The sequence below is a fragment of the Apus apus genome, chromosome 16, assembly GCF_020740795.1.
Source record: "Apus apus isolate bApuApu2 chromosome 16, bApuApu2.pri.cur, whole genome shotgun sequence".
Classification (NCBI taxonomy): Eukaryota; Metazoa; Chordata; class Aves; order Apodiformes; family Apodidae; genus Apus; species Apus apus.
In genome coordinates, this window is record NC_067297.1 from 853,120 (window position 1) to 865,918 (window position 12,799).

Here is a 12,799-nt window from a genome sequence, read left to right on the forward strand (position 1 = left end):
TCACCAGGGCTGACGGGCTCGGGGGCGGCTCCGGCTTCGGGCCAGAGGAGATTGTCACAGCTCCTCACGGAGCCACCGCTGTGGGCCCTGCCCTGTGGCCATGAAGTGCACGCCCTTGGAGTTTTCCAGCATCCCAGACCTTTCTTGTTCTTACAATGAGCTAGTTATACCCTTGGATAAGCTGACGCCGGCATCTTTCCTGTTTGTCGGGACACCTGTCTGCAGCCCAGCCTTCTCCAGCTGAATGCCAGCGTTTCTGCAAGCAGTTACAATCTGCTCCCGGCTTGCAGGCGGTTGCAGCATCCCCCGGGTATTCAGCCCTGCAGAAGCTTCTGTTCAGTTCTTAGCGCTCCTCTCGTTCAGATGTTAACACGGCCTGGCAAGGGTTTCTACCTGCTCTTGCTCCAGTTCCCCTCACAACTCCTGCTCTTGTCCTCAACACACACTTCCAAGTCAGCTTCCCCGTGGCTTCAGACCCACGCAAGTGACTGGGTCGCTGGGCCCTGAGCGCCATGAGTTTCCCGTTCCTACAGTGGGCCGCTCCCATCCCCCCGGCCCAGCAGAGGGGTGCAGCTCATGTCCACAGCGAGGAGTGCTCGTCCCCAGGGTCCTGCCACAGGGGTTCTGTGGGGACAAGGGAAGGCTGTGCTGGGCAGGGGTGTCAAGGGCTGAGCAGCGGGAGCTGTGGGGAGAGGGTGAGGGGCTGCTGAGGCCCCGAGCGCAGCCAGCTCCCCCCAAGGGCTGAGCAGCCATCGCCTGCCCAAGCTGCGCAGCCAGGCCAGCCTGCCCTCCCGCCACAGACCTGCCGGGGAAGAGGGGCAGGAAGAAGCAGGGAGGGGCAGCAGGAAGCCCCTCAGCGCTTGCAGCCCCGCGTGGGGACGTGGCAGGGCTGAGGCGCGGCCTGGGGAAAGCCCTCCTGCTGAGGAGACCGTGAGCTGGGGGCAGCTCCCTGAGGCCCCTGCCCACTGCAGAGCCCCCCTGGCAGGGGCACGGGTGTGTGCTGCCCCTCTGTGACACGCTCTGAGGTCACAATGGGACAGCCCCCATATCCCCAGGCCACCAGCATCCAGCCCACACACCCGAGGCCGGGCCGAGGGGACTCCAGACGCTGGGGCTGCTCTTGCCAGCACTCTGCTTCAGCCGAGCTGCTCTGCAGGGAGGAGGAGCAGGGAGAGAGGCAGCAGCACAGCACGGCGAGCGCTGAAGGGCGCAGCCGAGGGAGAGCAGAGAGGACGAGGAGGACGAGAAGGAAGCTTTTGGCGGGAAGCAAGAGAGCCCTTGGCCGCCACCTGCTGCACTTGCTGACTTGTTGAGCAAGGCTGCAGCTAAGATGGCCACAGAGTGCTTCTTGCCTGCCCGCCTGTGCCCGACAATGCAGAGGATCCAGAGGGCTGGTAAGGCCCTCAGGCCCCGTTGCAGGAGTGTTGCTGGCTCAAGGGCATCTCTGCCAACAGGCACGGAAAGCCTGAGGGCTGTGGGGGTGGCTGCTCAGGATGGCTGCCTGCAAGAGGGCACCTGCTTGAGCAGCCCTGAGGGCTGAGGGGCGCATCTGCCAGACACGGCTCCTCCTTCTCTCCTGACACGGCCCCTGCCTTCCTGGGGCAGCCCAGGCGCAAGTCCCTGGCCCTGAAGGGCTGCTCTTTGCCTTGGGGAAGGCGCGAAGGTGCTGGTGGGCCACACGGAGTGGCTGGCTTCAGAGATGGGGCACGGGGAAGCTGCTTCCTGCTGGGGAGCCGGCGGCACCTGCTCGGAGCAGCTGAGACCTCTGTGGAGCACAGCACTGTGCCCTTGCTGGCCCGTCAAGCCGCTGCCGGTTTCCCGCAGGAGCGCGGCACAGCCGCCAGGAAAGGAGCCCTTGGGGAGGCAGGCTGGGCTGTCCCGTGCTTCTCCTCGGGGTCTGGAGAGACCACCTGAAACGCTCGTGTGATTTGGAAACCTATCAGTCCTTGGAGCCGGGGTGGGCTGAAGGGTTTTGAGGTTGCTGCCTCAGAGCGTGACGTGTCCTCCCCTTGTTTTTGCAGCGTTCGACAGGCTCTGGATCAGCATTTCGTTTTACCTCAGCCAACAGCTGGCTCTCCACCAGGTGGGACTTGCCTCCTGCTCCTCCCCTCCCACCCTGATGAAGGCTGACAAAGTCCGGACAGCCCTTTGCCACGGAGTACAGCTGTTCTCCCTGACCTGTCGGCTTCTTCATGGGCGAAGGGGAGGGAGAGGGAAAGAAGGAAAGCGCAGGCCCTGTTTGTCTTCTCCCAAGGTTTCCAAAGAGCCCCCCTGGCTCTTGGGTTGCTGAGGCCTGGGCAGGGCACCACGCACCGTCCCCACTCTCTGACGAGCTGTCCAGCTGTCCCTCCAAGACTTCTTCTGATGCACCATCTCCTCTGTTTCAGGATGTCCACATTCCTGGTCTGGGGAGTTTTGCGGTGGTGAAGAAGGCAGTAATCAGGACGGGGAAGGATCTGGTGGTTGTGGTGAGACCCGTGTTCCGCCTGTGCCAGACTGTTGCGACACATTATGGCCTCCGATGCGCTGACACAGCCGCTCCTGGTAAGCAGGCAGGCTGAGAGCAGCACTTGCCCTTGAGCAGAGCGGGGAGGTGGGCTCTGCTGCCCAGAGGGGACTGAGCAGAGGGTGAGCTTCTGGGCAGAGGCTGTGGCAGCCGGGCAGCTCCGGAGCCACCTCTTGCCTGAGGGCCTGGCAGCTGCTGCCTTGGACCGCTGCCTGCTGGGCAACTCTGCACGGCCCCCCGTTCCTCTTGTCTTTCAGTTCCTGGACGTCGTAAGCAGCTGCCCTATGCTCGGATCGCCTCAGACAACGGTGTCGTGCAGAGCACGGTGCAGCTCTGCATGGAAAGGACCCTGCGTCTTTTCCACATCTGCCTGCAGAACGGGAAGAACGTTGCCATCGTTTGGCGGGACGTGGGCATGCTGATTGTCCAGGGCAAGGACCTGAAAATGAGCTTTTACAGAGACTTTCTGCGAAGGCTCAACAGGACCGACAAGGCCTTGGAAGCTCTTCTCAGGGTAGGATGCTCCTTTTCCCAACACCACTCTTGGCTGTTCTGAAATGCTTCCTGGGGGCTGCTCTCTCCTGGCCTGCCGTGCCTTGCTCAGCCGCTTGGGCTCCTGCTGGGCTGCAGCTCAGCAGGCTCTGGGTAGAGCACTTGATGCGTGCCATGGTCTGGCTGTGCAAGAGACACCCCCAGCGGGGCCTCACTTGGGGACAGAAGGCCAGGCTGATGATGGGCAGTGCTGCTTGCCCCCCTCCTGGGGGGCTGGGTGCAGAGGCACAGGCAGAGAAATGCTTGCTGAGGTCAGAGCCCTTGGGCTGCTCCAGCTCTTGGCTTGTGTTGCTCCAAGGTGGACTGAGCAGCCAGCCCTTGCCCGTGTCCCCATCTCCCACCATCTCTCTCCATCCTCCTTGCAGCTGCCAGAGATGAGGGACTCGGTCATCTCAGGCCAAGCCACTGCTGCTTCCCAGACCTCTTCTGGAGACGTTCTCATCCTGCCAGAGTATGTTTGCTGGAAGGCTGGAAACACAGCAGCACAGGCTGACGGAGCCTCGCCTGCCCCTCCAGGACCTGGACTTCCTGCCCTGGTCCTCCGCCATGGGCTGCCTGCGGTGTCCCTTCTTCAGCCTGCTGCCTTCCTCCTCTTTCCAGGTACAAGCGCGAGACCGTGCCTAGGACGGCAATGGTGAGAATAGACCCGTCAGGACGTGTGACGGTTGCCCCAGAGCAGGGCTGGAAAAAAGCTGGTGCCAGTGGGAACAGAGGTAAGGGCCCAGCGTGTTGCTGGCAGGATTTCCTTCCTCCAGGTCTGGAGGGGATCAGAGCTGAGGCTAAGGCAGGATGCCTGGAAGAGGGAGAGGCACCTCCTGTGACTCTGGGTACCTGTTGTGGTGAAGCCTGCAGGGAGCCCTTGTGGAACAAGGTCTGGGGACAGCCCTGCACCTCCAGTGGCCACTGGGACACCTTCCCAGGGGCTTTCAGCCAAAGGGACGAGAAGGACCACCTTCATCAGTGTGACAGCAGGCTCCAGCAGACCTGCAGGGCACTCTCGCAGGAACGGGGACAAGATAGGCACCCGGAACACCCCCAAGATCCTGTTCTGACCCACTGTCTCCTCTCCTGTTTCCAGAGGAGATTGCTCAGATGCAGCTCCTTCGTTGGGCAAGCCTTCCTCCAAAGCGGATTCCTGCAGGGCGTGTCAAGGCAGGGCAGGGACAGAAAGCTGGGGGCACGAAGCCTCGTGCCAGGTGAGACGCTTGCGGCTGGGGAGGAGGGTGACCCCTTGTCTCTCCTCTGCGGGAGATGTTTCTCCTGGATGCAGAGGCCAGAGGAACTGCGCGTGTGTCTGCGGCCATAGGCCCCTGTTCCTCTCGTTGCTGAGGGAAGAGAGGGCCTAGACCTCGGGCATCCTGAATTGGAGTGGGGCTGCTGGGCACAGCCCAGCCTGACAGTGTGGGGCCAGATGCAGCTGCAGAAGCAGCTCCTGCTGCGCTCCTGCCAACGCACCCTGGGGTGTCTCTGCAGGCTGCTACCGGCCATCCAGGGGAGCTCCGTCAAGGAGAAGGTGAAGGAGAAGGAGGAGGAGAAGCAGAAGGAGAAGAAGGAGAAGGAGAAGGAGAAGGAGAAGGAGAAGGAGAAGGAGAAGGAGAAGGAGAAGGAGAAGGAGAAGGAGAAGGAGAAGGAGAAGGAGAAGGAGAAGGAGAAGGAGAAGGAGGAGGAGAAGGAGAAGGAGAAGGAGGAGGAGAAGGAGAAGGAGGACAAAGTCCTTCCTTTGCGCATCAACAGAATGGTGGACTTCGTCGCCAGAGCTATTGAGGAGAGACAAAAGGTAGGTGGGCTGGGCTGCTGCAGGGGGCCTGTTGCACTGGCCTGCAGAGCAGCGTCGCTCCACACCCGCCCCTTCTCACTGTGCTCTCCCTGTGTGTTCTTGGCACCCCCGGCCAGTTGCTTTGGTGCTTCCTGGGAGAGAAGTGCGCTACTCTGTCCTTGGCAAACGCACTTTTCACTGCCCCGGCTGATGGGCCACAGCCAGAGGCCTCCCTTGGGGGTGTTCCTGTGCGCAAGGTGACTGCAAGGCTTGTCTGGGGTGGCCAGCTGCCAGGTGGCTTTTAGCCTGCTGGTCACTTAGCTCCCTGCTCATTCCCAACAGGCTCTTTGCTGGAGCCTGCAGGAACCCAGGGGCAGAAAGGCAGATAGAAGGGACAGGAGGGAAAGTGGGAATGAAAAGCACTCAGCCCTCAGCAGGGCAGACTAATGCTGCCTGCTGTTACATTTTGGTGGTCTCCCAGAATAAACAGGCCAAGAAGAAGAAGAAGCTGCCACCACACGTCTTGAAATACCTGAAGGAAGAGCAGGCAAAGAAGAGGAGAGAGCTGGCAAAGAGCAGGAGAAGAAAGAGAAGCCAGTCAGCGACCCAAGCGAAGGCTAAGGGAGACACGAGGACCAAGAGGGGCCAGGTACTTGGAATTCCAGCAGGAAAAAACGCCTTTCTGCTGCAGGGCGACTGGCCTTGCAAGGTGCCTGTAGCACCCGAGCCTTGGTAGCAGCATTGCTGCAGCAGTGCAGGCTGGCTGACTGCTGCCTTTCCGGAGCAAGAGGGGTGACAGGTGGCTGTAGTGAACCCCCGCTGACACTCAGGCGTCACCCCAAGGGCATGCTGAGGTCCTCCTCCTGGATTTCCCCGTCCCACTAGGGTCCCTGCCAGCAGGTTCTGGGAGTGGGTGTGCTGGGAAGCAGCACCCAGCGAGTGCGGGGCTGTTGTCTGAGAGTCTCTCCTGTGCAGGAATCCAGTTCCCCATCGCCAGCCGGGCGACCATCAGCCAGGAAGGCATCAGCCCGGCAGTCACCAGCCGGGCAACCAGCAAGAAGGCAGCCATCAGCCCGGCAGTCACCAGCCAGGAAAGCAGCAGGCAGGCCAGCACCAGCCGGGCAACCATCAGCCAGGCCTCCATCAGCCAGGCCTCCATCAGCCAGGGAACCCTCAGCCAGGGAACCCTCAGCCCGCCCCGCCACTCACAGGCAGGCGAGGGATTGCAGAGCTGACCTCCTGGAGAGGATGTTGGGGCAGCAGCAAGGGGGCAAGGGACATCCAGCCACGGTGCAGGAGGACAACCGTGTCCCCCCGAAGCGGTAAGAGTGTGTCAGCTCCAGCCACGGCCTGGGGCAGTGGGGTGGTGCTGAGCTGCTGGCGGGGCACCAAGGAAGCCAAGGCCCGAGCCACGGGGCTGCACAGAGCAGCTGAGGAGTTCTCCAGCCATGGGAATGAGCTGGGTACAGCCCGACGGCAGGGGCCAAGGCAGGATGCTGGCAACTCCTGCTGCCTGGAAGGGGCTGTGGGGCCAAAGGGCGCACCAAGCGTGGGGCTGGGTGCGGGAAGAGAGAGGCAGGAGGGTCACAAGCCTCGGTCCTTGCTGTTGCAGGAGCCTTTCCCCGCGGACACAGCGCGTCCTGCTGCAGGTGGTGACGTGCATCCTGGGGCAGGTGGCCCGCAAGCGCAAGGGCCAGAAGGATGAGCAGAGGGATCTGCAGGAGAAGCTCAAGTGGTAAATCATCCCTCCCGAGGCGGGCGGGGCTTCCATTCACGCAGCTTCCTCTGCGGGGCTCAGAGGGGCTGTTGGTGGCCCCGGGCTCTCGGCAGGCGTCCAGCCCGGCAGCCCCGGCTGGGCAGCGCTCTGCCTCCCTGCGCTCAGCCCACTCTCTCCCGCTCTGTGTCGCAGCGAGCTGGCGGTGCTGCAGTGGAGCCGGGCGAGGGACCAGCTGCAGAGCAGCCAAGACCCGCAGGCAGCTGGAGCCCGACGCGCAGCCCAGGCTGGGCCAGGGCAGAGGAGCGCAGGAGCGGTACGTGGCGTGGGCTGGTGGGGCTGCAGCCGCCCGGGGAGAAGCACCGCTGCACGGCTTGGGTGTCTTCTGAGAGCCCTGCCCCTGTGCTCAGCTGAGGGCTGCAGCCCTTCTCGCCGGCGTTGCTGGAGAGGCAGCAGGTTGTTGTGCCCCTTTCCAAGGCAGCCGTTGCTTGTGTCAGCTCCAGAAGCCGCCCAGGACTTGTTGCCCTGCTGGTGTTTGTCCCGGCAGCGGCCCTGCCAGGCGTGTCTGGCACAGCCAGCAGCTGGGCTGCTCTCAGCCCCGGGCCACTTGGCTGCGGGGCCGTTGCAGAGAGGCTCTGCAGTCGGGCCTGCGAGGCCTGCGAGCAAAGCAGGGCTGCCGGGGAGGCTGCAAAGCAGGGGCAAGAGGGAGGCAGGGCGGGAGGGGGAGAGCTCAAGTGGCCCCAGCCTGCTGCGGGGAGACTAAGGCTGCTGCTGCTGCTTTGCCGTGGCCCTGCAGGCACAGCCCCGCGTCTGCACGGAGGAGGAGAGACAGAAGCTCTGGGAGTCCTTGCGCAAGAAGTACCAGCAGAAGGCAAGGCGAAGGAGGAGAGAGCCATGGCAGCGCTGAAGGCTGGCAAAGAGCAGGGAGAGCCATGGCATGCCCAGGTACTGCAGGCAGGGCAAAGGAGCTGGGAGAAGAGCTTTCGTCTCCTGCCGGGGAGCCAAGGCGGGAAGGCAGGCTCAGCCCCCGGTGCCAGGTGCCCCTCTGCAGCCCCAAGCAGAGCTGGCTGTGGGGTTGGACGGCAGCCTGGGGCTGTTTGGGAGAGGGGAGAGGCGGGAGGGTCTCAGCTGAGGTGTCAGACTTTGTCCTTGCCTTTTTCCGTGGGCAGAGCAGCCACCTGCCTCCTCCGGAAGGCAGAGGGAAGAGCCCATTGCCCTGGTGCTGAGGAGGACTCCCTCAGGTAAAGATCTCTGAAGATGGCAGGTGTTTGCCCTGCCCGGCAGCGCCCTTCCTTCCTCTGACTCCGCACAGCCCCTGGGCAAAGAGGTCTCCTCCTGACAGCCCTGTGGGTGTGGAGAGCAGCAGGCCGGGCTTGCAGCACAGGGACCGTGGGCCTGCTCTCTCCAGGGGCAGATCCCACCACGTGTGCTGTGTTGCTAGACCCGCAGTGTTGCTCTGCACCTCTCTGTGCATCCAAGACTGCAGAGCTTCGTGTGCAGCTCCTCAGCTCTGCGGCGCAGATCCCGCCCGCGTCGGTGAGTGCCGGGAGAGCCCCTGGGGCACAGAGGCTGCCCAGAGAGATGTCCAGCAGGAGCCTCCTCCAGCAGGGCTGGGCAGGCAGGCTGTGGGCAGCAGCACTTCCCCCTGTTGAGTAAAGTCTCGCTTGCAAACCACTGCGTCTGACTCTCTGGCTCTTTCCTTGGTGTCTGTGACATTGTCACTCAGCAGTGGGTGAGCTTTGGTGGGGCAGGGCAAGGCCACTGCAGGCAAGAGGGCTGGAGGGCTTGGAGGGTCGCAAGATGACCGGCTTGGGTCAGTCTTTTTCCTTGTGGCCATCATTCCTGTCAGGTGCTCTCGGCAGCTCTCAGAGCGGGCCGCCATCCAGGCAGGAGAGGCCTCGGCAACGTTTTGCAGGGGTGATGTTTAGGGAAAATGCAGATGTGAATGGCTCTATCTATACACTAAGAAAGTGTCCTTTAGGGAGGTAATGCAAAAGGTCCTGTGTTTTTAAGGGAGAGGGTTAAGGACCAAAGGGAGGAGGGGAGGAGGGAAGGAAGCCCAAAGTCAGTCCGCCTTAAGAGGTCACGCTGTGTGTGCAAGTATGAGGAGAGGAGTGTGTGTGTGTGTGTGTGTGTGTGTGTGTGTGTGTGTGTGTGGTGCTGTTCCCCTCCGGCTTGTCCCCGAGGCAGTTGGTGGCCCCTTCTCGCCAGGCAGGACGGCAGGTCTGCAGCCCGTGGTGTCGGAGGGGCAGCCTCTCGGCAGCGGGTGCAGCAGCCTCTGGTTTCCCCTCAACAGCAGCAACACGGGGAGGGGGCTCCGGCCCCGACCCCAGGGCTCGGGACCCCGGCACGCTCGGCGCTGAGGCTCAGGCTGGACCCGGGGCAGGCAGGCAGGCAGGGTCCCAGCACCAGTGTCCGCAGCAGGGGGGTGTCCCACGCAGAAAGTGTCCGAACGGGCCTCAGGGAGGAGGGAAGGGCCCACCTGCTGCCCTTGCCCCTTTGATACCCCCTGACCCACCTGTCCAGTCAGTGTCACTGTCCAGAGCCAACGAGCGTCCGTGAGCCCCAAGTTAGGGCGGTGACTGCCAGGGGCACAGGAGGGCTTGTCGCTCCTCCTTTCTGCCCCAGACCACAGCTGTTGTTTTGGGTTCCGTTGCCCTTGAGAAGCAAGTCTGTTTTAGTCCCTTAGCTGGGGATAATCAGGAGAGGCCTTCGCTGGCTGAAAAGGCATTTTGTTTAGACTTATGTGGGGAAGAAAAGAACAGTTTCCCACACCATCTCATGGTTTCTTGAGGACAGTGACGTGGTGCCCAGCACATCAGCTGGTTCAGCAGTTCCAGTCAAACCATTTCTCAAGCATCACATGCTGGAGTCACACGTTTAGCTGAATTGGAAGTGAACCACCAACTTCCCATGACCTGCCATGGAGCTGGCAGCCTGTAAAGCACAGAGACAACCTGCCTGCCCTCAGCTGAGCAGTGCCCCTTCCACAGGGAAGCCCCCCACCCTTCCCCATGGAGCAGGATCCATCCAGGGGGGGCCAGTGACCTGCGGGGTGAACACGCGCTCCTCGCCTGTCAGCTCTTCACATTTGGCCAATCCATCCTTCCCTTAATGGTGATTTATTTCACAACATCTCAGCAGAGGTAATTTCCATATGGCACAGACTGCTGGAGTGGGCATTTTTCATGATATTTAGAAGCCAAGTCACTTCAATTTGCATAATATTCAAATGATTTCTAAATGTTGAAAACAGTTCACAGGAGAAAAACAAAAAGGTTACTCAAATTCCCCATCTTTCCTCCTGCCTCTGAGTGCAGGGAAGCTGGTCAAGATGCACTTGATGCATCCTGGATTACTGCTGGGAGAGCAGTGAGTGTATTTGAAGTCTAACCTGGTGGGAAGGGCCAGGGAACGTGGTGGAGGGGGAAACACACAAGCTCACCTGCATGTGCAAAGCAGGGGGATGCAGATCAGGTTGCTATTACTTGTCAGAAAGGTTGCTTTGATCTGGGAATTCAGCACTGTTCCCTCTAGTCCTGGGTGATGACATGGTGTCCCAAGGGCTCCATCTCCCAGTGCCTTGCTGTCTTCCTTTTTTTTTTTTCTTCTGTTTTTGCTTGTCTGGTCAGTGCCTCTGAACTGGGGAGCTGGATTTAGGGAGGCAGGAGAACTGGCTTCCCATGCTAGAGCTTCTGCTCACATGGGCAACACCCCCTTGTTCAAGGGGAGAGGACTCCTCTGATCATCACAGGAGCTACCCAGGAAATACAGCGTATCCCACATGGGACCCCATCAGGGCTAAGTGCTGCAGTTGTGGTCCCAGCCTTGGTCCCTGGAGCTGATCTCTGCAGTAGGCTCTAATCCACTTTCAGCCTGTCTTCCCACTTCATTCAATTCCAGGGTGGCTCCTCACTGAGCATGATTTCATCTTAAGTAACTCTTTTCCCTTTGTTTACCTTTGACAAATATTTGCGGATTTAGGACCTCACATCCTTGGGAGGGATTATGCAAAAAACCTCTGTAGCCCTCCCTGCCTCACATGCAGTGTTCAAATCTAAGATTTCCTAACAAGCTCAGGCCTTGCTCCTGCAAAGCCTTTAGCTGTGCTTTACCTTAAGCACCACACACACTCCTGGGTGCCTGTGATTACCCATCAAGGCTCTGCAGCTCTGGGAGATACCGGGCAGAACTCATCCCTTGATTTAGCTGCAGTGGTATAAATAGGAAGGCAGGAAAAAAGACCTAGTATATTTATACTGCAAATTCTTTTCATCCCATTGGCTTTGAAACAGATCCAGGGTTTGTTTGCTTTTTAATTTTCCACATTAAAAATATGCATGATCCAAGGTTGATTTCCACCCCCCCCCAACTCTATCCCTCTCTTCCCATGCCTGGTCTGTAGGTGTTGTTTCCTGGCTGGTGGAAGAGGGCAGGGGGGCACATCAGATTCACCAGCCACTGGGTAAGGATCCCAGCTCAGGGCTGGGAACTGGGGTAAAAAAGCAGGAGGCAGGGGAGAGGCTGAGATTCCTTCTTGCTGCAATGGGAAGCACCTCAGAATATTATCTCAGCATCATCTCTTTTCTTCTGTAGATAAATAACTGGCTCATTCCTAATGACTCCGTTCTTATTAAGAGGAAGCTTCATCTGGGAGCTGTGCACAACCACTTAACATGCAATCTGTATCTTGCTGACTGTGAGTCAGTGTCTCTTTGATCCCACGATGCCGTGGAGGATAGTGCTGAGCATGAGAACCTGCCTGCGGTTGCCTCCTCTAGCAGCTCAAACCTGCTCTGTCCTCCAGAAGGCTCACCAGGGTGGGGGGCAAGGAGGGCTGCTCTGGGCAGCACCTTTGGGCTCTGGGCAGCATTTAGGTGCCACAGACCTGAAAGCTGGAGCAATGTCTCCATCACCACCTGCCTTCTGCTTTACAGAAACAGGGAATGCTGAGCCTGGGGGGAAATGTCATCTCCCCCAGCTGAGCTGATGGATCAGGACACATCCTCTAGGGGAACATCACTTGAAGGCTGGGCTTTCTGTTCCCCAAGGCACATGGGAATGATGCCTTTGGCATCACGTGGGCATGCAGTACCACAGTGGTGTTCCAAAATATGTTCAAGCCCCGAGTACAGGCCAGGCCTGGACAATCTCACTGCACCCTGTGGTTCGTTGGCTTCAACCATCTCATCTCTTTTCTGTACTTGAAGCTTTTTGGAGAAGGGGCTGTCTGGTTTTATTTGTTCAAACCCCATCATAGTGGAATCTTGGACCATGGGTGGGATGCTTCAATGTTCCATTAATAAAAATGTAATTAATTAATTAAAATAACCACTGGAAAGAGAGAGCTCATTGCTAGAGGGACTGATTCAATGCAACAATATTTCTTTTATTCACTCCAAGCTCCTCCATGCAGGAAGCAGCTCTGTAGCTGGTGTGGACTTCCAAAAGTGCTTCCACCTATTCTCAGCATTAACTCTTTCAGTACTAGCTTGGTGAATCAAGTGAGATCCCCATTATCTGCCTGGTTGGAGCTTTGGAAAGAGGCTGCAGAAGGCTGAAGGGTCCCTTTGGTGTCCCTGAGCTGGGTAGCAAAGAGCTACAGGGCTCCTCATCAATCAGCCATCATGCAGGGAAAATGTAGTGTCTTCTAGCAGGCTTGTCCCACTGTATTAGGAAGCAGCTGCCTTTTAATTAGAGGATAGCTAAGTGCTACCTTGTGATCTGCAAGGTTATACATATTTAATAATGCCAGCTCCCATCTGCTGTTGCCTAGTGCTGTGTTTTAGGGAGTGCAAACTGGAAAGTCCCCTTTGATGTTTCTTCACGCTGGTTGTTCTTAGAAACAGGGAGAGCACAGCAACTCAGCAGCCAAGGATGCTTCAGTCATTCAAAAAATGGGAGAAACCATGTTGTGCAGAGAGATACCTCACCTGATTGTGTGAGGCATTGATCTGGCTGCTGTGCTGGTGGTGGAGCAGACTCAGCTGGAGCAGGCACCATTCTGAGCTTCACATCCTCTGCAGGAGGAGCAGGACCCACCTGGAGAAGGAAAGGGAAGCAGGACATTGCCACTGCCTGTCCTGATCCAAATACAGGTACTCTAAACTCTGTTCATACATTCCTTTTTGTTGCTGGTGCTTGTGGGGACACAGGTTAGCAGAAGCCTTTTTGAGGAAAGGCTGGTCTAGTTCCTCAAAACATTGACCCTCCACAGGTTTCCATCAGCTGCACAGTCACCTTAGGTGAGTTCAGCAGGTAGCACAGAGGA

The 12,799-nt window shown here is 59.0% G+C and overlaps 2 protein-coding genes across 6 annotated transcripts in view; both read left to right on the forward strand.

Annotated features, from left to right (window-relative positions):
* LOC127391473 (splicing regulatory glutamine/lysine-rich protein 1-like) overlaps positions 1-6,049 on the forward strand; it is a 129,292-nt gene extending 123,243 nt beyond the window's left edge. Inside the window, exons 2-10 of the mRNA XM_051634273.1 lie at positions 2,388-2,544; positions 2,764-3,020; positions 3,424-3,509; positions 3,659-3,771; positions 4,137-4,254; positions 4,532-4,835; positions 5,296-5,463; positions 5,790-5,867; positions 6,026-6,049. Coding sequence (XP_051490233.1) covers positions 2,844-3,020; positions 3,424-3,509; positions 3,659-3,771; positions 4,137-4,254; positions 4,532-4,835; positions 5,296-5,463; positions 5,790-5,867; positions 6,026-6,049 — 1,068 coding nt within the window. The 5' untranslated portion in view covers positions 2,388-2,544; positions 2,764-2,843. The remainder of the gene's footprint in view (positions 1-2,387; positions 2,545-2,763; positions 3,021-3,423; positions 3,510-3,658; positions 3,772-4,136; positions 4,255-4,531; positions 4,836-5,295; positions 5,464-5,789; positions 5,868-6,025) is intronic.
* On the forward strand, positions 5,832-8,186 carry LOC127391350 (uncharacterized protein C11orf96-like). 5 transcript variants are annotated; one of them, XR_007891030.1, is made up of 6 exons: positions 5,832-6,136; positions 6,427-6,549; positions 6,724-6,844; positions 7,325-7,473; positions 7,698-7,769; positions 7,937-8,186. XR_007891030.1 is itself a non-coding variant. In XM_051634020.1 (6 exons), exons 2-6 carry the CDS (start codon positions 6,516-6,518, stop codon positions 8,182-8,184), a joined length of 591 nt encoding a protein of 196 aa, XP_051489980.1. In that variant the 5' UTR covers positions 5,832-6,136; positions 6,427-6,515; the 3' UTR covers positions 8,185-8,186. The 5 variants fall into 5 exon arrangements, 4 of the variants coding, with proteins under 4 accessions (XP_051489980.1, XP_051489981.1, XP_051489982.1 ...); XM_051634020.1 differs by having other exon boundaries at positions 7,970-8,186; XM_051634021.1 differs by having other exon boundaries at positions 8,029-8,186.
* Positions 8,187-12,799: the final 4,613 nt, after the last annotated feature.

Excerpts from the sequence above, each read along its gene's own strand:
- LOC127391350 (XM_051634019.1), top strand. The coding sequence starts at position 6,516 with ATGAGCAGAGGGATCTGCAGGAGAAGCTCAAGTG. Across the intron at positions 6,550-6,723 it reads CTGCAGGAGAAGCTCAAGTG|CGAGCTGGCGGTGCTGCAGT; the intron begins GTAAATCATCCC and ends TCTGTGTCGCAG. Across the intron at positions 6,845-7,324 it reads GGCAGAGGAGCGCAGGAGCG|GCACAGCCCCGCGTCTGCAC; the intron begins GTACGTGGCGTG and ends GTGGCCCTGCAG.